The 27,450-nt window shown below is 38.7% G+C and overlaps 1 protein-coding gene across 1 annotated transcript; it reads right to left on the reverse strand.

The window, feature by feature from the left end:
* Positions 1-26,107, reverse strand: LOC103680239 (E2F-associated phosphoprotein-like). Its single transcript, XM_040626283.1, is given in 5 exon segments — positions 1-153; positions 156-845; positions 848-890; positions 2,279-2,437; positions 25,571-26,107. Coding segments are annotated over 5 exon segments (1,545 nt in total). The 3' UTR covers positions 1-37.
* Positions 26,108-27,450: the final 1,343 nt, after the last annotated feature.

Consider the following 27,450-nt stretch of genomic DNA (forward strand, 5'->3'; position numbering starts at 1 on the left):
TATACCGTATTGAGCAATTAAATGCCAACTTAGCTATTTAAGAATGACTTGCTAAAACACTGAAAAAATGAAAGACTTCATCCTTGTCATAGCCTGCCACTTCAGGGGAACATTCGGTACACATGACTGGGTGGTAAATTTCTTCCACTTGTGCTCTGCGGCATCTCCGTGGTTAGACCTCATCCTCTTAGGGCCTCGCCTTTTCTTCCTGTTCTCTGGGATTTTGTATCTTATAACCTCCTCTTTGTTGACAGAACAATTCATCACAGAATTTTCTCTATACTGAGTTTGGTAGGATTTGTGCCTTTGGCAATCAAGACAGAGTGTGGTCATGCAGACAGGACAATTCAAGATAGCGTCACTATTTGGAACAGGCTGTTGTTGTTGATGTGGTCTTTGTATTCCAAAACAGTATACATAGTAGCTTCTTCTCTGTGCATCAACCCAGGCCTGAACTCTGTTATCTTCTTCAGGATCATATAGTAACCCATCATTTATTGGAATCTTGTGTTGTTTTTCCTTTTTCTTCTTGGTCACCTGCACTGTTTTGTCTTTATCCTCAGAATCAGAATCAAAATATATATCATCATAGTACTTTGTCAGAGCTGTTCCAACTTTTCCAGCTCCTGAGGAAGACCCTGTTTCCAGAGAGGACAACTTGTCTTCCATTGTTTTTATGGTGGAATTTAATTTGACTTCCATTTCTTTTTCAAATTCATCTTCACTAGATGATTCACTTTCTCCAGTATGACATTCTTTGATAAGTTTTCCTTTTCGGTCAGGAGTTCCATATAAAAGCACATCCACTTCATCTTCAGAACTGCTCAAAGCGGGTTCCTCGTCGTTGGCTCTTCAACTGCATAGTCATCCTGGAGCCAGTTCACGGTGGCCTGCACCCTCCAACACCAACTACAAGCGTCTGCACAGCATCTGTTTACTCCACAGGCTCCCCTCGACTCAATTTTTTATACATTTCAATACCTTTGCTGTATTAGAAACTTCATGTGAGATAGAGATCTTGCCAACATGTTTCACATCGAAACTAGTTCCAATAATTTACACTTAAAGAATTCAGTTATGTTTCTCAAATATTCCCCATCTTTAGTTGTCTGTATTCTTTCTCTTCTTTTCTTTAAACAGCATGGCTTCTTAGAAATCTGGCTTAAGTAATGGCAATTAACTCCTACGATATTGGCTAGCCCACTGAAACTACCTTGGAAATTTTCCGATAGCTGAGAGAAGGTATGAAAAAAGTAATCCTCAGACACTCTGCATAATATGAGCTTTGGTTGCTCTAGGACATGAGAACATAAACTGCAAATTATGGATCTGGGTCTACAAATAATCACTCCCTGCACAGAAACTTCAGGGGCCAGAGTTTTAATGGCTATGAAAACCCTAAGGAAAATACATGCTCATCCATAAAATGGCCAGCTTCTTTGTGTTACACAATGTGTAAAATAAAACTGCAATATGGAGATAACAACTATTAACAAAGTAAAGTTTCATTAGTAATTTTAGTAAACAAATGAAAAAAGAAGATCAACGGCAGGTCTTCTTACAGAAAAAAATTAAAATGAGAGACATTTTAATTATTGTTGCCTTAAAGTTCATATAAGAATTTCTTTTTTCCCCTGCACCTGACAATTTAAAACACATGGGTAGTGCCACTTATAATGTCGTAATCATAACACCGTTGTTCAAGAATAAAACGAAAGCAGGAGTGCTTGGGTGACTCGGTTGAACGTCCGACTCTTGATTTTGGCTCAGGTCCTGATCTCAGGGTCCTGGGATCCAGTCCCACGTTGGGCTCTGCACTCAGTGGGGAGTCTGCCTGAGGATTCTCCCTCTCTCTCCCTCTGTCCCTCCCTGAGCTTGCACTTTCTCTTTCTCTAACATAAATAAACAAATCTTTAAAAAAAAAAAAACCTTTAAAAAAGAATAAAAGGAAAGCATAAAATCTCCATGTCATTCAGACTTTCATTCAAGATTTTGCTTCCTATGTTTTTCCTAATCTTTTCTGGGAATAACAGAAATTTATTTGTGATGATCTTGACACTTTAGGTGTGAAAAAGACATTAATAAGGCAGATATTACTGTCACTACCCCACTATGTATATGAAAAGATAATTAGTGAATCTGCTAAAAGGAAAAAAATGGGGAAAGAAAAGAAAATCTATCCGTGCGATTACTTTATTCACCAATGTCAACTGATGACTCATTCTGCAGCCTGCCAAGGAGGTTTGCTGGAGGAAGGACTCCTTCTGGGCTCAGTTACCGCAGTGCGTTTTTGCTTGCTGGTGTCAGATTCCTGCAGCTGCTGCTCTTTCATGCAGAGGGGCCGCCTCTGTAAAAGCTCAGATGCTACTGCAGCAGCAATATGTATTGGATACTCAGGAAGTCCTTGATAAATCAGTGAAGAGAGTGACGGAAATGCCTGAGAGTCAGGAAGACCCAAGTTCTTCTACCAGATCTTTTGAGAATGAGACGTGTGAGCCTTGTCAAGCCAGTTGCCCCTTCTAAGTATCACCCACAAGCCATCTGTCAACTAAAAGACTTGGATTCAACTACATCATGTCTACTATTTCTCTTACTTTATGATTCTAGGATTATCTTCTCTCTTCTTCTGGCTCAAATCCTTTCAATCTTCATCCCTTTTGACTCACTTTTTCCTTATCTTCTGAGGGAACAACATGCAAGAGACCTCTGTAAAAAACCTTCTAGTTGCAAAAAATTTAAACAAAGGGAGAAGCGTAGTGTCATATAAGGGCTGTGTGAAGCATATAGGGATTTTTAGAGGTCAAATATATATGAAGATTTTTACTATTTCTAGGTAAGGCCATTCTTGACAGAGCTTGTGTTAACATTCTCAAGAAAAGGAAAATTTCACTTCCTCCTCTCACAGCCTGTATGCTTAATATTACAAATCAGTATTGAGTGGCTATGCCACCATTAAATAGGCAGTTTATTATTTTTTATAAAAGATTTGGTAGTGGTGGGAACAAGAAAAAAGAATATAGGAATAAACAGTGATACAGCACTTTTGGTCTTTTCCCTGTATTTCCAACTGCTCAAGCACAAATCCTGCTCTTGACCTAATGCCAAATCCACTCCTCACATTCAACGATTTTAACATCACACTGCTTTCATTTATACTAAAAACAAAATCAAGACTATTTTTAATCCCATTAATAAACTGATCGATCTATCAAAAAAGAACAATAAAAAATTGTCTCCTGGAATTGACAGACATCACGAAGGCTGAGTCATAAAAACCATTCCATTTCATCCTTCATCAATTTGAAATACCAGCATTTATATTCCTTAAAATGGAGGATTCCTTTTAAGATATTTACAGGGGTCTATTTTTTTCCTTTGGCTTACGTACTCTGTTTAATAACTGATGAACTTGTGGCTTAAAAGTTTTTCAGGCATAAACATGCAACTATAAATGCTATGCTGGCCCCAGGGGTTTCTTTAAAAACAGAACCAATGGCTTCATAAAAGATCCATGTGGCTAACATAATATGCAATCTCATGTACTACTAGTTATCCTATTGTTTGCCTACCCAGCAAACATTTACTCCTTATTTCTTGTGACCCATATCCCAACTTCACTCAGCTATTATGTGGCCAAATGCTTCAGGGATCTGCTCTCTCCAGTCTCGGGATAAATCGGGATGAGTCCAAGCCAATCAAGGTAATTCTATTTTTCTTCCTAGAGAAATACGAGTAGGTGTTCCAGGATAGATTTACTTGCTCACAAAAAAAGGATTTGCAGAATACAATATGTGAAATGTGATGGCTGGGTCACAAACTGCTGCAACCATTTTGCAAACATCAGTAGTCAAATTGCTAAGGTTATCAGAAGAGAAGGAATGAACTTGGATCCTTAATGACATTACAAAATCTCTTAACCAATACTTGGTGTCTCTTGATTTTGCATGTTTTAAGTGAGACAGTAAAATATCCATACTATTTTAGCTACTTAATTTTTGTAATTGCAGCAATAAGTATGCTGATAAACATATTTAAGTAAAAGAAAAAAGATATCAAAGAAACAAACTGAATCTATTGTAGAATCTATATTCGAAATGATGTTTCTACTTTAAAGTTGGGAATCTTGTTTCCTTTCCTATTATAGCATGTAAAGGACACAAAAGCTTTCTAATTTGCTTCTTTATAATGATAGTTCCAAATAGAGACATCTGCATTATATTTTGATGCTGAACCACCTGTTAATTTTTAACCAAATTTTAATTAACTGCTTAAATGTTTTGTCTATACCATCCCACATATTCAGCATTACTGAATTTCATATACAATTTACTCAAATGACCAGCTATTTTGGAGCTTTGTTTATTTTATCAGAGAGACACAGCTCTAAAGTACTTTGTATCATCTTATATCGAATTCACAGAAACTAAAACAGTAACGTATTATGTCATCAGATGAGAATAACATCATGAGTTATGAACAGGGAGTGCCAGGTTCCGCAAACGACAGCTCAACCAATCTACCTAATTTTTGTCATGGGGGTTAGGTATGGGTGTTACGCTCAACCAGGGTCCACAGATCACTCTATATTCCCCACTAGGAGGCATCCTCAGATATGAGACCTAAACTGTCAACCGAATTAAAGTCATCCTGGCTCAGAACTCCACTTTGATCCTCTCTGTGCCACCTCTTCATTTGACAACTCTCCAATCTAGTCAGTCCTCGAGTTGATATTTGCATAGATTATTTGCTGAACGCTGTGCTGGACGCCGGGCTTTTGCTAATGAACAAGATACACAAATCTCTCACTTCTCCAATATATTTGGGAGACACATGCAGTTGTTCCCCCTCACTTACAGAAGCAAAACCTGGAGAAGGTTTTCAACAGACATCTACAGGGTAGAGTTGGGACTGTTTAGAAGATGAATTTAGCAGCAGATCTCTTGGGCTCAGCTTTGAGACTTGCCACAATTTCACCCAATTCTACACGTCCAAGTTTGTTTTTCCAACGCTATCTTATTCCAGCCATGGCATTGTCAGGCTGGACTATTTGTTATTTTAAGGGTTGACCACAAGCATTTATGATATCCTAAATCGTAACTCAAACTGGCTTTAGCCATAGAAATAAATCACACTGACAGTTAGGTATTATCGAAATACTCCTATAAGTAGACATTTCAAGTATATTGTTGGATAAATCTTAAAAGCCTAAGCACCAAGCACTGAGAACATTAAAACTCAGAACTCATTTTGCCATAGAAACAAGCCACTCTATTACGAATGAATTTTGGAGCCCAAGTCATTTGTAAGATAGGTATTAAATGCTTGCTTATGCAAAATGTCACCATTCCGATTTTTGGAAAGGAAATTAAATATCACTATTTCTAATCTGACGACATTTTCCCAAAAGCATGTTACTGCTAAACCTGGGCGAATGCTCAATGGTGTTCTGGTACAGTCTACTATGAGCTTGTTTTATTATGCTTTGCCTCCTGCTTTCAAACTTTAAAATCTCCTCAAATTCACTTAACTAAAATGTCCTATTAATTGCACTCTAGGTAATTAAAATTTTGCTATCTTTGCAAGACCAAGATTAAACTAATTTATTCAAAAGGAAGACCGAGCTACTATCAATGAACATTACACCCATTTCCCATCCAGATATTTTGATAAAACGTTTCCATGATGGTTCCTTTCCTAAACTGTCTTTCTTTAGTACAGCTTAATTTCTGAACACAGAATAATTTAGGGTATTTGAAGAAAGAGAAAGTACTCACCCCTCGGTAACAAAATGGAGAAATGGTTTGTGCTAGAGGGAGGGCAACAGGGACCCATTTTTTTAAAAAAAAAAATGGGCCTACAAGCTCTTTCTGACCTTAGTAAAGTTCAAAGACATGGAAAACTCCAAGGATATCCAACACAATTCTGTCTGAACATTTAAATATGAAAGTTGTTAAATGGAAGTGTGAAGCTTCCTAGTCATCTCTATTCACTAATCCCTCAGAAAGACATAAAATCCCCAACCTGGTTTTGCTTGATAAAGGCAGCAGATTCATTCATACTGAGTAGTAGTCCCATCTGGAAACTACCTTTGCCTCCAGTCCCAACCGTTCTGCCAGCATCCTGCAGAAGTTTTTAGCTCTCATACACTTGGAGTTTGTCCTGACATTCCTACCCCTCCCCCAAGAAAGACTCAAATAAGCACCAGGAAGCACTTATGTAAATAGCAGCTCATCAGATTCCATCTTGAAACAGAATTCTTATGATTCCAAATCCATTCTCCTGCCCACCTTCTAACATATGTCTTTAAATTCACTTATCTGAGAGCGCCATGAGTAAGCCTGCTGTTTCACAGATAAACTTGTGTTAAGAGGATTAGGAAATCTCCCCATTTTGTCTCAGAGCAGTTAGAAGTCATAGGGAAGATTCACCTTAAATTTTCAAATAAATTCGTTCTTTTTGCCCTTTTATCAATTCACTTCAACAATGGCTAAACCATATTTATTTTATTCATGCCATTTTATTTTAACCCTTTTCATACTTACAATTTCCTTAATCTATAGCTCAGAAAAAGGAAGCTTTAGTAAATTCTGTCTCATTCATTAAGGGGGAGCCTGATTTTAAATTTCCAATTTCTTCCTGAACCAAGAACTTTCACTAAACTCAGAGATGGATTATTGGCTATTTTCATGTGACACCACATTTCATTTGGCCAAATATAGAAAAAAAAATTAATACATTCACTGATTGCTTTATATATACAATGCCAGCCAGTCAGTTGATAGAAAATAATGAGTGACATAAATCTCTGTGCTTTAGAAAACAGGTAAATGAAAAACATAAGATGACTGGAAGCAGGTGAGAGCTTAGAGGAATGGTTTGAAAAAAGCAAAAGTAATACCTACATTTCCAACCAATCTACTCAGTGACAGATTCTTTTAAAAAACCTTTATTTCCTTGTGCTAAGAACACTTAAGATGAGGTCTATTCTCTTAACAGATTTTTATTATGCAATATAGCATTATTATCTGAGACTCTTTTTAAAAAAAAAATTATTCATTTGACACAGAGAGAGAGAGCACAAGCAGGAGAAGGAGAAGGCAGATGGAGAGGGAGAAGCAGGCTTCCCACTGAGCAAGGAGCCTGATGTGGGGCTCGACCCCAAGACCCTAGGATCATGACCTGAGCCGAAGGCAGACGCTTAACCAACCGAGCCACCCAGGCGCCCCTAATTGAGATTCTTAATTGGAGAAACTTCCTACACTGAATGAAGGGAACTGCAAATACATAGTCCACCTTGTCATAAGAATGGTGTGGGTATGTGAATCTGTGCAGAGACTTTTGAATAGGTCTAGGGGTTGTGGTGAGGAGACATCTAAACGACCTTAAGCATATTGTAAGTTTCTAACTGGAGTCAAAGTGATATTAGTTATGGACCTGCTACTTACAGAAAAAAATGTCTTTCTTGTTAATGTATTAAGAAAATTATTTATTGGTAAATTCTATATTCATAATGAAAAGTGTTTGTGGTAGAACATTATATTAATCTAGCCAACAGTTTCATTGTATGTTCACTGTAATTTTAATTCACCAATTAAATGTAAGTCAATAATGTAAGTTCCTGGGGCGCCTGGGGTGGCACAGTTGGTTGAGTGCCCGACTCTTGGTTTTGGCTCAGGTCATAATCTCAGGGTCATGAGATTGAGTCTTGCATTGGGTTCTGTGCTCAGTGGAGTCTGCTTGAGATTCTCTCTCTCCCTCTCCCTCTGCCCCTCCCCACTGCACTCACACGTGCTCTCTCTCAAATAAATAAATCTTTTTAAAAAAATAAGGTAGTAAGTTCCTATTATGTACAAATATGTACTGAGTACTGAGGGTGAGTGAAAGAAAACTCACACAGATGACAGGACATAGTTTTTGCCCTTCAAGGGCTCACAGTCTATTGGAAGAGAGAGTTATCTCACTGTTACAGAACAAGCAGAATGAAAGCAATGCTATAAAAAAGATAAGATGATATAGGATTAATTCTCTTTTGAGGTAGTTATTTATGTACATCTTATTTACCCCATAAAGAACTACAGTCAGTTTATACCCTTTGAGGACAGAAGATGGATATTATAGTTATTTGGGATTTCCAACAGTGCCTATCACATAGCTAGTTGTTAGTAAATATCCAAAGTTGTAAACTGCACTCTAATTGTGTGCTCTTAGGAGAAGCCCACAGAAGGGTATTTTCCTCTTTACAGTGATGCTACTATTTGTGGTGTAGTTTAATCTTCTGAATTTGTTTATTTGAGAAGGCAGAAAAATAAACAAGTAAACACATTGCCTTTTAAAATTTTGTTTAAGAAATAAATTTTGAGCTTGTCAACTTTCCCTATCTTGACTTCAGTTTTTCTACTTGGGTCCATCCAGTTTCAGCATCCTGTGATACTTCCCTTGACTGCAGGTTCTTTTCTAGCTAACTTTGTCATTTCTCTGCTTCTCAGCAATTTTTCTCAAAACTGGGCTAATACTCATTATTTTTTTTAAATAGTAGCTAATATTTCTCACCTCCCAGTCTTTTACCAACGCATGGAATCTACTCCTCTCAATGTCAACAACGACCTTCATTTAGTTAAATCCAATGGCTCCCTCCCAGTCCTTATCTTCTCACCTCTCCGGCAGCATTAAAGACTTGATTACTGGGGTGCCAGGGTGGTTCCGTTGTGAAGCATCTGCCCTCGGCTCAGGTCATGATCCCAGGGTCCTGGGATCGAGCCCCACATCAGGCTCCTCCGCTATGAGCCTGCTTCTTCCTCTCCCACTCCCCCTGCTTGTGTTCCCTCTCTCGCTATCTGGCTCTCTCTCTGTCAAATAAATAAATAATAAATCTTAAAAAAAAAAAAAGACTTCATTACTATCTCATTCTCGAAATTCAGTCTTCATTTGCTCTCCATGACACCACAGTCTTCTGGCTTTCTTCCTAGTCTCTGGCTTCTCCAAATATTTATTTCCTTGGCCTGCCTCTTCTAATTGAGTGCACTACAATTATTCCTGGAATGTCCTCTCATTATATCTATACTTTTCTGTTATGTGATTTCAACAAATGCAATGGCTCTAAATACCACTATATACAAAGGACTCTTCCTTTCATATCTTCATTCCTGAATACCATACTTTTACATAAAAATTCATGCTTGACATCTCTGGTCCAATGCCTACCTAGGCTGCTTCAAGTTAAAACTAAAGCTTAATTCAGAACAATTCTCTCAATCCTGCATTATATTTCTCCTCACTGTTCACTTCCACAGCGTTGAAGGCTAAATTACTATAATGTTCTTGTATAAACACCAAAAATTTTGAAAATGGAATTTACCGTAAAATAATTTTCTAAGCACACTGTCAAGAAACTCAAAAAATTTCTATTTTTTTTCATAGTTTATAATTCTCTGCTGACAACTATTCCCTCTCCATTCATTTTAACAGTATTCACCTTTTTCTCATGAAGCATGGTTAAAATAGCTGCTTTGAGGGCTTTACTCTACATTTCCATCATAGGTCATTTTAGGGTTAGCATCTGTTGATTTTCTTTTTCCCCTGAGAACTGGCCACATTTTCCTGGCTTTTTATATGACAAGTAATTTGAGACTATATCTTGGATCTTGAATATTATGTTGTTAAAGGTCTGCATCCTGTTAAAATTCTCTTGAGAATGTTGATTTGGGTTTTTTGTTTTATCAGGCAATTAACCTGGTTATGTGTAGATTATAAGTTCTTTCTCATTTTATGTTTGTTGGGTTTTCAAAGTCTTCACTATACTCTTCAGATCAATCCTGCACATGAACAAAACATCTCAGCAGTTCGTTTGAGACTTGAATGGCATTGTGTATTCCAGTTCCATTCTTAAAGCCTTTGTTTTCTTTGGGTCTGTTCCATGTTTGCATAGGTTGGGGAAGAGCCTACGACTTAACTGATTTACACAAAGAATTTGGAGATCCGTTCTTTCATTCTATCTTCCGACAGGATACCACCTGTCACCTCTTTGGATCACAGGGGTTCCTTTTTCAGGTTCCTTTAGCTAACAAGAAGCAGATTTTTTTCTCAGGACATTAGGCACCTATGTTTCTTCCTCTAATGTCACTGAAGCTGTACAGCTTCTTCTCTGAAATATGCCTCAGGGCAAGGCCAAGGTAGAAAAAAAAGGAAAAGAAAGAGAGAGAGAGAGAGACAGGACAGAAAGAGACCAAGAGGAAGAAAGAAAGAGAGAAAGAGAGAGAGAGGAAGGAAGGAAAGAAGGAAGGAGGGAGGGAAGGAGGGAGGGAAGGAAGGAGGGAAGGACGGAAAGAAGGAATGTGGGATTTTTCATACACTCTCTGACTTGCAGGGTCCCCTTTTCCTAGTCCCCTGGGTAAAGGAGACAGTTTCTTTCATGGATTTTGCTTTGTGAACTCAAAGTGCAGTTCAGGAATTTGGTTCACCCTTGAGTTAAAGCCAAGTGATAAAGAAGGGAAAAATGTACAGAAACAAGAGCAGTGAAAAAACAACCTCTCTGCCATTATTTCCTTTTTAACATCTTCAGGCAGTTGCTTTTTGTATCCCACGCAGTAGTTTTAGTTGTAATTTAACTGGAGAAATAGACTAGAGTGACTTACTCCTCTTAGCTAGCTCCAGAAGTCTCTGTTGTACTTATTATTTTGTTTCCTATTAAAATGGAATGTCAGGTATGTTCTCATATTCACTGCTGAAATCACACTGCCAAGAACAGTACTCAACAAATAATGAGATCTCAAAATGTATTTGTTGAATGCATTAATTAGCTAATTAACATATTTTTCTTTTCTTCCGTTTTATTTATTTTTTAAATTTTTTTAAAGATCTTATTTATTCATCTGAGAGAGAGCACAAGCAGGGGGGAGAGGCAGAGGGTGAAGGAGAAGCAGACTCCCCGCTGAGCCAGGAGTTGGACATGGGGCTCAATCCCAGGACCTGGAGATCATGATGTGAGCCTAAAGCAGATGCTTAACAAACTGAGCCACCCAGGTGGCCCTTTCCTTCCATTGACTTTCTTCTAGAAAGTTGCCAAGTATGGAAATATGGGTTTTAGAACCTCTCAAGATCTTGGCTCATTTCATGATGCTGTTTCCCTTCTCATGACACTAAAAAGTGGTCCTTTTATGATGTCCAATTTAGGGGGACGGAGGTTAGAGTACAAGGTCACTTGAGAATTTGTTATGGAAGGGGTGCAAAAATAAAACTGAGCTGCTAACTTCTCTAGGCCTTCAATGAGCCTGACCCTGTTTCGATTAGCGTTACCATCTATTGCAAATCTTTATGAAAGTAACTGAAGATTCCTAGAGAATTTCAGAAAACCTAAAGAACATTAAAAAAAAGAAAATCAGTTCTCAGGAGGCAGCATCTTAATAAAATACTCCTTAACAATTTAACATTATGTAAGTTGCTATTTACCAGTTCTGTACTTTCTTCCTTTCCGGAGATAAGGTACTAAAATGGCCTGTAATTGAAAGGAAAGAACACTGTGCCTATCTTTGCCCTTGTTATGCACTGAGGCAACCGAATTGACTTTCCATGGGCACACACTGATCATTAGGCTAGCCGTAGAGCAAGAACAAAATGAACTAAATTTAATGAGTAGCTGAGCATTTGAGAAATGCAGCACTTCTAATAGCAAGTATCACAGAGACCATCAACAAATCTTTTCCAGTATCTGATGGATGAACATACCATCCAGTTTGAGAGTCCAGAGGCTGGTAGGATCCCAGAGCCCCTACCTGAAGACACAGTATAGAGTCCTTCTGCCTCTACCTCTTCAGCTGTCTCTTTCAGGATTTGTTTAACTCACACGAACTGTTCCAGCCTAAGAGAACTATAAGATACAGAGCTAAAGTAGGGCTGCCCATAGTATAAAGTGAGCATATAATTTATAGTCAAAATTGGGACATATTTAAGAAAGAAAGGAGGTGCTATTGATAATTAGGATAGGAAAAGAAGAAGAAACTGGGATTTTCCTGGGCAAACCAGGAGGTACAGTTTGTATGATAGAGAAGATTCAAATTACCATCTATAATATCCAATGAGCTAATCTCACTTGAATTTACAGCAAGTACATACGAAAGCTCATAAACAGTAAAAAATTCTATTGGATATATTGAAAACCACAATCTTACTGATACTCACAAAAAAAGAAAGCAAAAACTAAAATCAGTTATTACTGTACATAGGGATCCAATACTTTCCTTTCAAGAGAGACAAAGAAAAAATTAAGAATTATTCCTAACTTTTAACAGTACAAACTATCTTGCAGGTTAACCACGTAGAGTCCTCATTCATGAGTTAAAGTTCTTCCTCTCAGTACATTTCTTGCTCATACACGTAGAAGAAACGCTAGATTTAGGAAAATAATTATGTTGTAATCCTTAATGAATTAATTTCTTTAAGCAGTAATCATCAATGAATGAAACCATTAGATGAAAGATTTGGGGTGAATTCCATACTAGAGGTGCTATATCTGAATGCACTGAATACCTGATATCCATAGCGTAGGAAAACATTACCTGCCTCATGATGTGATGCAATATGATTTGCAAACTACCACCTATGATGTATTCTTACACAGAAAAAAGTTGAATCTAGAGGAAGTCAAGTCTTAATAAATAACTTCTTATTTACAGGAAATAAAGGTGTAGAGGAACAAGTTGAAAAACATCACAGGGAAGCTAACACATCTAGATTATGAGATATATTATAAGACAAGTGAGCTTGATTCTTCAATAAGTCGGTAGGATGAAGAAGGGGGGGAAAGTAAAGGAGAAATGTTCTGAATTTAAAGTGTAAAAGACATTAAAAATTTTTTAAAGACCGGTGATGAGTAGTAAGGAGGGCACGTATTGCATGGTGCACTGGGTGTTATACGCAACTAATGAATCATCGAACTTTACATCGGAAACCGGGGATGTACTGTATGGTGACGAACATAATATAATAAAAAAACATTAAAAAAATAAATTTTTTTAAAGGGGTGCCTTGCTGGCTAAGTTGGAGGGGCATACCACTCTTGGTCTCGGGGTTGGGAGTTTGAGCCCCACATTGGAGGTAGAGTTTACTTACAAAATGTTTTAAAAAACTGTAGAAGTCATTAAACTAAATACCATGTTTTGGATTCTTACTCACAAAATAAATTCAAATAGATATTATGTTGGGCAATCAGATTTTTGAGTAATGGCCAATATAAGGTAAATGCAACTGTGCTGATATGTTTTATTTATCTCTCCTAATCCACTCTCCATTCATTTCCTGCACGTGAAGGCAGAACTCTACGGCTTACATAAAAGGGTACCATTGCTCTCAGTCTCCAGTTTGTCCAGTGGGATGGACCAAAGGATTGGCATTTTGGTTGCATCCCTCTACCAAAGATAGCTCCTGTCTAGTGGACCTACATCCCAATTTTCCTAGGACGGCCCCAGGTTTAGCACCAAAAATCCCACATTTCCAGAAATTTCGCAATCCTAGGAAAACAGGGATGGTTGATCACCATGTGTGAACCTCCACATTTAGCTACATTCTCAAGCTTCTGCCAATTGTTTCTCTCTCCTTTGTCTTTTAGGCTTAGTAGTAATGGGTCCCTGGTGCTGCCACCAGCAGAGTACCATCTTATCCCTTGTTGTTTTTCCTAGCATTTTCCTTGACTTTGTAAATCATCCCTCTGGTAAAGATCGTTTTATACCTTTTGGAAAATGTTATTTCTTTTCCGCCACGACCATTGGTGTAAAATAAGAAAATTTTGTAAATTTCAAATGTGTGATAATGGCATTTTGCTTATATAAAGAAATAACTATGGTTTTGAAGATGTACACTGAAGTATTTTGGAGTGCAATTATAAGATGTCTGGGATTTTTTCTTTTTTCTTTTTAAAGATTTACTTATTTATTTGATAGAGAGAGTGTGCACAAGCAGAGGGGAGGGGCAGAGTGAGAGGGAGAAGCAGACTCCCCGCTGAGCAGAGAGCCCAACACAGGACTCCAACCCAGGACCCTGAGATCATGACCTAAGCTAAAGGCATATGCTTAACCGACTGAGCCACCCAGGCACCCTGGGATTTTCTTTAAAATGTTTCACTAAAATAAGGGGGCATGGAGATGAATCATGAGTATTAAAACTTGATAATTCTAGAATATGGTTGTTTGCTATCTAGAGGCTCATTTTATTACCTATATTTGTGCATGTTTGTTTGTCTTTTTTTTTTTTAAGTAAATTCTACCTCCAATGTGGGGTTTGAAGTCATGACTCTAAGACCAAGAGCTGCATGCTCTACTGACTGTGCCCGCCAGGTACCCTGTGCATGTTTGAATTTTTTTTAAAAATTAAAAAGAAGCAATTCATGCAGTTTGACTTGCATGAAGAGAGTTATCAGATAAATGTATAGTCATATTGTAAGGAAAATATAAGCCTAAAATGATCATCAACATATGAAGTTATTTCTAGCCTTAAAAAAAGAGTATACTGAATTAATCCAATTTCCTCCAAGTCCTTCATATGATCAGTGAAAAACATGTGCAGAAACGTGGGTGAACAATAAAGATGTAGACCTGAGTAGAATGAAGGTCTATAGGCAATGTATCAATGCCAGGTAAAGAGTCTGATTGGACCTGCTTGAGTAATGTTCTCACTTCTTAAACCAATCAGTCTTCCTCAGGGGATGAGTGTCTTTTATACAGTGGCCTCTGTTCTTAACTGCAGAAATAACTGATATTGAGTCATAGCTATTTTTATATATATCAGGGGAAAAGCACTTTAAAGGTAATAGATGTTCATTGTTGGGAATTTGGATATTCCAAAGTACTATAAAAAAATAAAATTCCCCCATAAGTATATTGCCATGTAATATTAACTGTTAATTTGTCAGTGTGTTGCCATTTAGTCTTTTTTAAGTTTTTATGTGTGTACACACAACACACATTAAATTCACATAAGTTATCATAGTATAGTTATAGTTTTACTGTTTAAATCCAAGGTTGCATGTAATATGAATAAATTAAACATGATCAAGTACAAATATGTTAAAACAGTATTTAATGGGGGCATCTGGGTGGCACAGTTGGTTAAGCATCCGACTCTTGGTTTCAGCTCAGGTTGTGATCTTGGGATCATGGGATCAAGCCCTGCATGGGACTCTGTGCTCAGCAGAGTCTGCTTGGGATTCTCCCTCTCTCTCTGCCCCTCCCACTTGTGCTCTCTCTCTTTCTCTAAAATAAATAAATAAAATCTTTTTAAAAAAAAAGAATATTTGCATCTATGTTCATGACAGAATAATGATCGGTAGTAGTATTTTCTTTTTTTATTATTATTTTTAAAGTAAGGTCTATGCAAATATAGATCCAAATATTCATAAAAATGTTTTAGCCTAGGGGTGCCTGGCTGGCTCAGTCAGGAGAGCAAGAGACTCTTGACTTCTAGGTTATTAATTCAAGTTCCAAGTTGGGTGTATAGATTACTAAAAAAATAATTAAACTTAAAAAAGTGTTTCAGCCTATGCAATCCTACAGTATATAAAGTAAATAATCTATCATGATGAATAGAGGGCCTTTCTGAGAATGCCAGGATCATTCAACACTCAGAAATCAATGTAATTTACCATACCAATAGACTAATGAAGAAAAAGCACCCGATAGTCTTAGTAAGTGGAGAAAAAACATTTCACAAAATGCAGTATTCTTTCATGGTAAAAAGTCAGCAAATCAGAAATGGAAAGAAACTTCAACTTGATAAAGTTCATCCTCAGTAAATCACCTTATATCACACTTAATGGTGACGGGCTGAATGCCTGTCTTCTAAGATTGTAAAACAGGCACTATCTGCTCTCTCCACTCAACTCAATATCATACTGGAGGTTCTAGTCACTGCCATAATGCAAGAAAACAAAATAAAAGTCACATGGATTAGAAAGGAAAAAATAAAACAAACTATTTCACAGACTAGTAGAAAACCCCAAAGAATCAACAAAAACAATAAAAAACTACTAGAACTAGTATGGTCACAGGATACAGGTTAATTCATATAGATCTTATATCTATGTGATCTAGTAATGAACAATTAGAAATCTATTTTTTTAAGTACAGTTTATAGCATCACACACACACAAAAATCCAAAATACTCAGGTAAGAGCCTAATAAAATATATGCAGGATCTGTATGCAAAAACAAACAAAATAATAATAAATGAAATCCAGAAGACCTAAATAAATAAAGAGATGCGTTTATTTATGAATTTCAAGAATCAGTGTTGTTAAGATGCCCATTCTATCCAAATGCATCAGGATATTCAATAAAATCTTAAAGAGAGTTCCAAACGGACTACTGAGAAAATAGCAAGATAATTCTAAAATGTATATGAAAATGCAAAGGAACTAGAATTCCCAAAACAATTTTGAAATAGAATAAAACTTTAGGACTTGCATTACCAAATTTCTTTTTTTTTTTTTAAAGATTTTATTTATTTATGTGACAGAGAGACAGCCAGCGAGAGAGGGAACACAAGCAGGGGGAGTGGGAGAGGAAGAAGCAGGCTCATAGCAGAGGAACCTGATGCGGGGCTCGATCCCAGAACGCTGGGATCACGCCCTGGGCCGAAGGCAGACGCTTAACGACTGAGCCACCCAGGCACCCCGCATTACCCAATTTCTAAACTCACTATAAAACATATTCCACACATGGTTATTGCAAAAGGATAGGTATATATTTCTATGGGAAAAATCGTACTGAAATAGACCAACAGATATACATACAGTCAACTGATTTTCTTTCTCATTATTTTCAATTACACAATACATGAATTCATTCTTGTAAAAATCCAAACAACACAGATAAAATAAAAGTCCTTCTCTAAGTCTGGCCCCTAATGCCACTGACTTTAGAAGAGATTTCATCTGTGAGTCAGCAGTATACCAGGTTGAAAGAGCCAGACCCTATTTCTGGTTCTGGTATAAACTTGATGTTCTATTTTGACTCTTTCTGGGTTCAAAGAAAAGAAGCACACACAGATGAGCATGACTCATATTAAGAATACTGAAAGGAGTACAAAAAGACAGGAAAGAATCTGAATATTACAACCAGTCTCGCAGAGAACTGGGATATTATCTGGAACCCAGCTCAGCAATAGTAACTCAGTCCTACTTTGGGGTCCTTAAACAGTAAAGATCCATGATACACTCAACTCCCCGCTCTCCACTATAATGACCCAATGTTTTGTTCCTGCTCACACTATTCCAAATACTTTCCGAATTCCTGACTCTCTTCTTAATATATTCTGCCGACTACCTTTTGTACCTCGTCAGTCTCCTCATCCTAATTTCTCCATAGAGCCTGAGCTTTCTATCAGAACTTTCATTTCCTTTAAAGAAAGTTTCTGGTTGGCAATTATCTAGTATGAAGGCATTTTTTTTTGGCAAAGCCCTCATGCTTGACAGTCTCAGAGGCTGCTGGTCAGCCCAAAGTCAGCTATTGTGGTCCACTGAGTTTTGACCAAGGCATAAAAGCAATTAAATAGATTGGCTATTCTTTCTAACAAATTTTGCTAAAATAACTGGATACCCAAACTCACAAAATAAAAGAAAAACAGCAAAGAATCCAGCAATCCCACTTCTGTTATATATCCAAAGGAATGAGATCACTGTCTCGAACACATCTCTACAACCCTGTGCTTATTGCTGCATTATTCACAATATTCAAGATATGGGAACAACCTAAGTGTCCACTGCTGAATGAATGGATAAAGCAATTGTAGTATACTTACAATGCACTATTATTCAGCCATAAAAAAATAAGGAAATCCTACTGTTTATTACAACATGGATGAAATCGGAGGGCATTATACTAAGTGAAATAAGGCAGACAGAGAAAGACAAATACCGTATGGTAAAACTTACACACGGTATCTAAAAAAAAAAGTCAAACTCATAGAAGAGGAAAAACAGCCTCAATCCACTCATGACCCCATTTATAAAAAATAACTCAAAATATATCATAAGCTTAAATGTAAAATCTAAAGCAATACTTCTGGAAGAAAACACAGTACAAAATTTTTGTGAACTTGGTTTAGGCAAATATTCCTTTAACATAGCACAAAATCATAAAATAAATTCTTATAAATTGCACTTTACCAAAATTAAGAATGGATGCTCTTCAAAAGACAGAGAATGAAAAGAAAAGCAAAGATTGGGAGAATATATTTGCAATTTGCATATCAGACAAAGGATCTGTTTCCAAAAAAACGTATTTAAAAACTCTCAAAACTCGGGGTGCCTGGATGGCTTAGTTGGTTAAGCATCTGCCTTCAGCTCAGGTATTGATCCTGGGGTCCTGGTATTGAGCCCCGCGTTGGGCTCCCTGCTCAGTGGGGAGCCTGCTTCTCCCTCTCCTTCTGCCCTGCTTATGCTTGTGCTCCTGCTCTTGCTCTCTCTCAAATAAATAAAAAAAGTCTTAAAAAAAAAAAAACTCTCAAAATTCAATAATAAGGAAAAGCAGCCTAACAACAACAACAACAAAATGGGCACAGACATCTCAGTGAAGAAAATATACAAATTTCAAATGGCACATGAAGTGAAGCTCAACATTAGTATTCATTAGGGAAATGAAAATAAACCTGTGAGATAGCACTAAACACCTAATAGATGGGTTTTAAAAAAAGGCATTGTCAATACAATGGATTGGTAGGGATGGAGAACAGCTGACGCTCTTACATTTCTGTTGGGACTGTAAAATGCTGCAGTCCCTTTGAAAAACTGGTCGATGGTTTTTTATAAATGTGAACTTTCACTAACAATTTAACTCAGCCATTCCACTCCTAGGTATTTATATAAATTAATTATATCAATTATATATTATACATACTATATTATATATTATATATTAATTTATTGTTTAGTACTCCAACGTATTTATATAAACAAAACAAAAACTTACGTTCACACAAAATCAGGTATGCAAATGTTTACAGCAGCTTTATTCATCATCACCACAAATTAGAAACAATCGAAACATCCTTCAATTGGTGAATGTATATCCATATAATGGGACAGTACTCAGCAATAAAAAGGAGCAAAGTACTAATACATGTCATAAGGGTGCATCTCAAAAGCATTAGCTGAGTGAAAAGAGCAAGACTCAAAAGGATACACAGCTGTTTGATTTCTTTCATGTGACATTCTGGGAAAAAGATCACAAGCAGATCTGTGATTGCCAAGGCTGGGGCAGAGAACGGAGTAGAAAAAGACACAGGGGAACTCAAAAGGGTAATGGACCTGCTCTCTATATTGATGATTTTTTTTTTTAAGATTTTATTTATTTGACACAGAGAGAGAGCACAAGTAAGGGGAGCAACAGGCAGGGGAGAGGGAGAAGCAGGCTTCCAGCTGAGCAGGGAGACCGATGCGGGGATCATGACCTGAGCCGAACGCAGATGCTTAACGACTGAGCGCTTAACGACTGAGCCACCCAGGCGCCCCTGCTATTGAGTTTTTGACTCCGCAGTTGTCACAATCTGTAGAACTGTACCCTACAAAGTGTAAATGTTACTGTTTTAAAGCACATATTAACTAAAAATGGTAGTAAACTCGTACTGCTTGTTTTGGCAATGTAGAGAAACGTCTCTAAGTAAAATTTAATGTGGCTAAAAGTAAGCAAATTAAAATTATTTCCATAACCTTTCAAAATTTTCATTGAGTTTTGAGAATTTTCTGTATTGTTCTACACATCTTTTCCTTTAGGAGATAACAAGCCACTGACTACAACTATCTAAAATTTCATCGCATGTGGTGTCATAGTGGTACAGAGAGGTAGTTCTCATAGGCTCAGGATTTATTTAATTTTACGTAACAATTGAACAATGAGCACTTTAAGACCTACCATGCACAGTGAGTTGCTCAATTATTCAAAATTTGATATCTCAATTTTCATTCACCAGCATCTGACTATCTTGTTCAGAAGAAGAATAAAGAGCACCGAACTGCTTTCAGTGCACACCTGAATCCCTATGTCAAATTTGTTCTCAGTAGGGAAACTGGAGGACTCCATAAAAACCTCTGTTTTTTTATTCCTTTTTCTGCTTCTATTCTTGCTAGGACCTATACTCCCACTTTACACATACCTCAGAATGTAAATGGTGTATGACCTCCTTGTAAGGGTCAAGAAATCAAGAATTTCTTTAGAATAAGTAACATCTAAGGAAGAACCAGATGAGAATGACCAGACGAAGCTATCATATGTATATTCCAGATCACCAGAGCTAAACACCTTGATGCCAAGACCCATCCCCCAGCACACGCCCACCCCCACCCCTTCCCCGGCTCCAAGGAATAACACTTGGGTCTTCATCTTCTAACTGGTTCCTGGATGCCTGAGAGGACACAAACACCAGGCGATGGTCCTCAGTAGAAACCTTCAGATGCCAAGCAAAGACAAGACTCCCTCCTTTCCTTTCTGAATCTCCCAGACACTCTGTCTGTACCTGCACTCTCTCTATACCTTCAACAAACTCTTTCACCTCCTGTTGGCTCATGTTTGATTTCTATCCTGTGTACAGCCAGGGACCCTCTTTGTCCTGCAGGTCCCCCTCTGGCTCCTCAGACCTGGCCCGTTGATATCAAGCCCAGAGGTTGGTCTTAGACTAGTTTGTTCCTTAGTATTCCAATCTATAAGGATTTGTAAAATCACTCTTCATGGAATTTTGAAAGCTCTGTAAAACTGACAAATTAGGCTTATGTTAGGAGGGCGAGCAGAAGAAATCCAGATTCCCCACGCTTGCTTTAAGTGTGGTAGCTTTACGTTAATCTACATTACATATTAGTATATGTGAGAAACAGGCTACCGGTGAGATGTTTTGAAAGCCAGCAGTGTAGATGTTCCTGTCCACCTCTATGATTCCTACTGCAAATATTCAATAATCCTGTAAGTGTGCAAACGCCATTCAGATACCTAATTTAGACTCGAAATGGAAACAAAGCAAAACGTTCCTGTAGTTGTGCCTCCCAAATAAAACAGTAAGAAATAGTTGTGTTGCGGGGCGCCTGGGTAGCGCAGTCGTTAGGCGTCTGCCTTCGGCTCAGGGCGTGATCCCGGTGTTCCGGGATCGAGCCCCGCATCAGGCTCCTCCGCTGGGAGCCTGCTTCTTCCTCTCCCACTCCCCCTGCTTGTGTTCCCTCTCTCGCTGGCTGTCTATCTCTGTCAAATAAATAAATAAATAAATAAATAAATAAATAATAGTTGTGTTGGAAAATCACGAGCCATAACCTTGGACCTTCTCTTCTCAGGTGATGTGCTAAGACTGTTGGTAGAGGAAAGTCTCTTTAGAATTAACCAGGGACCTCTTCAACACAAATAGAGACTGCTATGCATCTCAATACTTCCTCACACTGGCTGGGCAGGTAAGCAGGAGAAATGCTGTCGACAGAACTTAAATTAAGTGAGCTATATTGCATAGACTTGCATTCCAGCAAAGGTGAACTTACAAAGTACATCTTGGTTCGAATACTTACAAGAGTTCCAATGTTTAATACTTTCTGGACTGGAACAAAGAAGTTAGTGAAAGGTCAGCATAGTCAGTGTACGTAAAAAATCTGGCAAAAATCTTATCTGTAGAATGGGGCAATTTCACCCATATCCTGGGCAATTTCACCCACCCTCCATCCATTCAGATGCAGTACACAGTCTGTAGAGATCTGTCACCTGCCACATCACTATTTTAAAATGAAATCTATTTGGCCAATAAAGAAGGTAAGTAAAATGGTACAAAAACCAACCAAACAAAAAATCCTGTTAAATCAGGTTCAATTCTTGGCTGTACTACCAAAATAACTACATGTCTCAGGCAGATAATTTTCTGTCTCAGGCCACAGTTCCCTCATCTACAAAATGAAGGGGTATAAATACTTAATCTCCAAATTCCTTCCAATATCTAATAACAGTCTACAATCTGAGAAAGAAGAAGGGCTCAAGTGTATGCTACTAATTCTCTCCATCTAGCAATCTCCAAACAAATACAGTGTTTGTCAAGAATCAAAGTCTGGGGGCGCCTGGGTGGCACAACGGTTAAGCGTCTGCCTTCAGCTCAGGGCGTGATCCCGGCGTTTTGGGATCGAGCCCCGCATCAGGCTCCTCCGCTGGGAGCCTGCTTCTTCCTCTCCCACTCCCCCTGCTTGTGTTCCCTCTCTCGCTGGCTGTCTATCTCTGTCAAATAAATAAATAAATAAATAAATAAATAAATAATAGTTGTGTTGGAAAATCACGAGCCATAACCTTGGACCTTCTCTTCTCAGGTGATGTGCTAAGACTGTTGGTAGAGGAAAGTCTCTTTAGAATTAACCAGGGACCTCTTCAACACAAATAGAGACTGCTATGCATCTCAATACTTCCTCACACTGGCTGGGCAGGTAAGCAGGAGAAATGCTGTCGACAGAACTTAAATTAAGTGAGCTATATTGCATAGACTTGCATTCCAGCAAAGGTGAACTTACAAAGTACATCTTGGTTCGAATACTTACAAGAGTTCCAATGTTTAATACTTTCTGGACTGGAACAAAGAAGTTAGTGAAAGGTCAGCATAGTCAGTGTACGTAAAAAATCTGGCAAAAATCTTATCTGTAGAATGGGGCAATTTCACCCATATCCTGGGCAATTTCACCCACCCTCCATCCATTCAGATGCAGTACACAGTCTGTAGAGATCTGTCACCTGCCACATCACTATTTTAAAATGAAATCTATTTGGCCAATAAAGAAGGTAAGTAAAATGGTACAAAAACCAACCAAACAAAAAATCCTGTTAAATCAGGTTCAATTCTTGGCTGTACTACCAAAATAACTACATGTCTCAGGCAGATAATTTTCTGTCTCAGGCCACAGTTCCCTCATCTACAAAATGAAGGGGTATAAATACTTAATCTCCAAATTCCTTCCAATATCTAATAACAGTCTACAATCTGAGAAAGAAGAAGGGCTCAAGTGTATGCTACTAATTCTCTCCATCTAGCAATCTCCAAACAAATACAGTGTTTGTCAAGAATCAAAGTCTGGGGGCGCCTGGGTGGCACAACGGTTAAGCGTCTGCCTTCAGCTCAGGGCGTGATCCCGGCGTTTTGGGATCGAGCCCCACATCAGGCTCCTCCGCTATGAGCCTGCTTCTTCCTCTCCCACTCCCCCTGCTTGTGTTCCCTCTCTCGCTGGCTGTCTCTATCTCTGTCAAATAAATAAATAAAAATCTTAAAAAAAAAAAAAGAATCAAAGTCTGATTATAAATAAGCTTTTTCATGTGTTACATTGCCTATTGCTCCTTGCTGCTGCCTAAGGGAAACCACCTCACTGTGGGTACAACCACAGATCAAATTCTATGCTCTCGTGACAACTCAGAGCCAATTATACAGAAGTGTTTGATGAGACACCAACACTGATTCCTGCCATTTTCTCCCCCTCTTTGCTCAATATTTCCAAAACCTGCTATGCGAAAGAGAAAAGTATGCTTAGTACTTCAAAAAGATCTGCACATAATACAAATCTTCAGGGATTTGGCTCAGATTGCACAAAGCCCAGGCCCACCCCAACATGATTTTTAAGGTCAGAGAAACCTTCAGCCATCTTAAAGGTGCCCATCATCTTGGTCAGTTCTTTGGAAATGATATTTTCACCTACTTTCAATTTGCCTAAATTTTCCATAAAATTGGGAATGGAAAAGATATAGCACTCTAACTTAGATAGCACGTTATTCTGCTTTATGGAATAGCATCTTTTTTCCTTACAAAACAAACAATCAAAGTTACATGTGGGGGAAGGAGTGTTTCTGAATTCTAAATGTGTTGGAAACAATAAGCGTATTCAGAAATATTGTTAGATTGACTTACAGCTCAGTGTTAAGAAGAACAAAGGCCAATAATGTGAATCTATTTACCAGGTCAATGGGAACTTAAATGCACAAGAAAGACTGGGAGACCATGCTTACCTTAGTGAGACTGCTTTCCATACTGAGGCAACATCTCATCTACTCATGGGCTGCCAACAGCAGAGAAAATCGGTATAGTTTCAGATTTGGGGAGACGGTGGTCACCTATATAGTTATTTCCAATGGGGTGATGAAGCAAACACACTAGTTTCTAAATCAATTCCTTTGATTTGAGGGCACTGGAATATGATTTACTTAAGATACCTATAAGATTGTACACCATGAATTGATGAATTCACTGATTGAATTTCTACTAGGATACAAATATCATTCATGGCAGAATTATTAAGATGTTTGAGGTTATAGAAAACGACTCATAAAACTCAAATCATGCTTCAAATGATGAGCTTTTGAGCTTCTGTTTGTTTTCAATGAGGGGCTTTGAGTTGTTACTTGTTGATCCTGTGCAGTAAGCATCAAGTTCCATTTCCAGGAATAATGATGGGGAGGATAGAGGGTGGAAATCGGTAATCACTCTGAGAACGGGTCAAAAGGGAATACATGTATGCCTAGCACCTAGGGTGCTCAGGCCCCTGTGTTTTTAGATCTCAATTTTTTTTTAGATTTTATTTTATTTATTTGACAGAGACAGCCAGCGAGAGAGGGAACACAAGCAGGGGGAGTAGAGAGGAAGAAGCAGGCTCCCAGCAGAGGAGCCTGATGTGGGGCTCGATCCCAGAACTCCGGGATCATGCCCTGAGCTGAAGGCAGACGCTTAACAACTGCGCCACCCAGGCGCCCCTTAGATCTCAATTTTAACTGGATTATTTTAAGGCACACGTGACTCTAAATTTCCTATAGCCCCAAGAACCTGCCAGATTGGAGCTATATATATTTGAGAGACACTAGTGTACCAGCTCAAAAAGAAATTTGTCCAAACTAACTTCAATCTTTCCTTCTATCTCAGAAAGTAGTAGGAAGAGTGGCCCAGGGAATTTTAACATAGCTGACTTCAATTGGAATCAGCCCAGGAGAGGAAATAGGGCTTGGAAATGGATGTATCCATTGAGACATGCAGGACAATGGAGAGTAGGGTCCGGGAGGCTAGAACACGCACAGACACAGGGTATGGGAAGAAGCCTAACTCATTTAAATAGGATTTAAAAATGCAGATGGTGTCCCAGGCAAGCGGTGAGCAGGAAGAGGGAAACGAACATAACGTGATGGGGTATTCTGCCCAGGGCAAGGCCAGCTATGGTTAAGGGGAAATCAAAGGAAAGACGACCCTCGTTAGTTATAGCAAGCAAGTCAGCACACAGACAAACATAACGGAAATTTCTTTTTGGCCTGAAACATCCCAGCCACTGTGCTGGGCTTAGGATAAGACTTAAGTACCAGAGAACATAAACTTTCCTATAAAGAGCCAGACAATAAACACTTAAGACTTGGAGGGCCATACAGTTTCTGTTGAAATGACTCAACTCTGCGTTAGTGGCACAAACACAGTCCCAGATAATACATAAATGAACGGTGTAGCTGTGTGACAAAAATCTTTATTGACAAAAGTAGCCTGACCTCCATCCTAGAGGTCTTGGAAGTGCTTGATTGGTTAAACAAAAGCAACTTAAAACTCAGAGGCTAAGGATCTGACGATTATCAAAACTGGAGAATGATGGGTGGAGCCGAATCTTGGGAACAAGGCGCAGTTCTCGTAACTGTGGCTGGAGATAAAGACGAGCACAGCAACAGGGGCAACGACGGTCATCCCAGAATAATAGACAGTAGCTCTGAAAACCCCTTCTGTCCTGCGGTCAGATGGGTTCCAGAGTTTGGGGCAATGCTGAGCCTGCGGTTTTGCAAAGCCAGCCATCACGGCAGCTGGGAGGGAGGAAGCAAGCAATACGTATAGCAGCCACATGCATGCTTGTCCCTTACAAAAGCACAGTGTAAGGAATACTGGAACACTTAGGACACTGATTGTAATCTCCATTTTTAGAACCATGCTGCACTGTAAAATGAGGATAATACTAATCCCTGAGACCAATCTTTCTCTAGTGCTCTCACAAGAATTCAACGAAATCAGAGACGTGAACATTCTTTGTAAACCACGAAGCGCTCTCCACAGCCTGGTTATGAAGATCACATTCACGATTAGCAACGCTCTAGTTTGGTCATGAATTGCTCTCATCGCTATACCCTTCTTAAATAACAGATGCCTAATCTCTGACAAAGTGCAATTATGTAATGTGATTGGATGAGGCAGTTTGATAAACTCATCTGAAAGACTAAGCCACACTTCTTAACTAATCCAATCTCTCGGCAAATTAAAGGTAAGGGTGTAGAAGGGTCTTGCCCAATATTACACTAGTTACAGTCGGTTGGTCAGTCTGCTGGCATCTCTGCAAGTGTGAGGCAATCGAGTACACGTAGCAACAAATAATGTAACACAAGTAAAATTAATTGATAAAGGAAAATAAGACTGAGGAGAAAAAAATCGAACCTAGACATGGGATAGTAAAGAAATTCTAACTGACCGAGAGCTTGCTTTCTAGGAGCTATTCCATTCTATGGATACAAACTAAACTTTGTCCTCAACTTCAGTTTGGAGACGAGCTGTCTATATTTCCTGTGCGATACCAATCTCACGACAAGAGGGGCACCCCTTATTTTATCCTAAGCTTGCAACGGTAGCAAAAGGCAGACTGTGGTCAGTTGTGATGTAACATCAAGACCTTCTCTCCTGCTCTGCTAGCACCCAGCATTGCAGAAATCATGAGAAGTATCTGTTTCTGTGTCTCCTCCTTGGCACCAGTCCCCATGCCCTCAGGCTGCTGAAGCGGGTGTGGAAACACAGAGGCAGTGATTTCTGCCTTGGGTGGCCAGCTCTCTCCAGGACCCGAGTAACAGTAGAGGCAGTCTGGGACCAGTGAATTAAAGCCATCCATCAGGCTCCGTGCACCACACTGATCGGCTGCTTCTGCTGACAACAGGGAGAAGTAAGCTCTCACAAGGGGACTGGAAATGCAAGAATTGGAGATTTAGAATTAGGAACCATTTCAGGAAACAGACTGGTAAGGAGGAGAACCATTATTCTATCAGATTTTGAAGCCACCTCCATGCTTTACCTAGAAACACAGCCTCATTTGTCAGGGAAAGTATGGCTAGCCTATGAGGTTATGGGGGGAACAATACGGACAGCTTTTCATGTTTTAGGCAAACATGAAAGGACTAAACAGGTCATCTTTGTTGCCTCCCGGTACTACGCAGGCCAGCTTTAATTACCAAAAGCAGCTCTCTTGTCTCCATACTTGCTGTGCTGTTTAATCTACAGTCCCAGGTGTCTCAGCCTCTCTATCTGTCAGCCAGCTCCACTTTTATGGAGAGGCAAAAAGATGTCACTGGGAGCAAGCTTGTGATCTCTCTATTTCCAACTCAGTCGGTCTCTGTACATTTATTATTTCATTACAAGGAAAATCAAAAATGATAATTCTGGGAAATTAATTAACACAGAGCAGTGTGGATGCTTAACCA

The sequence above is a fragment of the Ursus maritimus genome (assembly GCF_017311325.1).
Source record: "Ursus maritimus isolate PB19 chromosome X unlocalized genomic scaffold, ASM1731132v1 scaffold_X1, whole genome shotgun sequence".
NCBI lineage: Eukaryota > Metazoa > Chordata > Mammalia > Carnivora > Ursidae > Ursus > Ursus maritimus.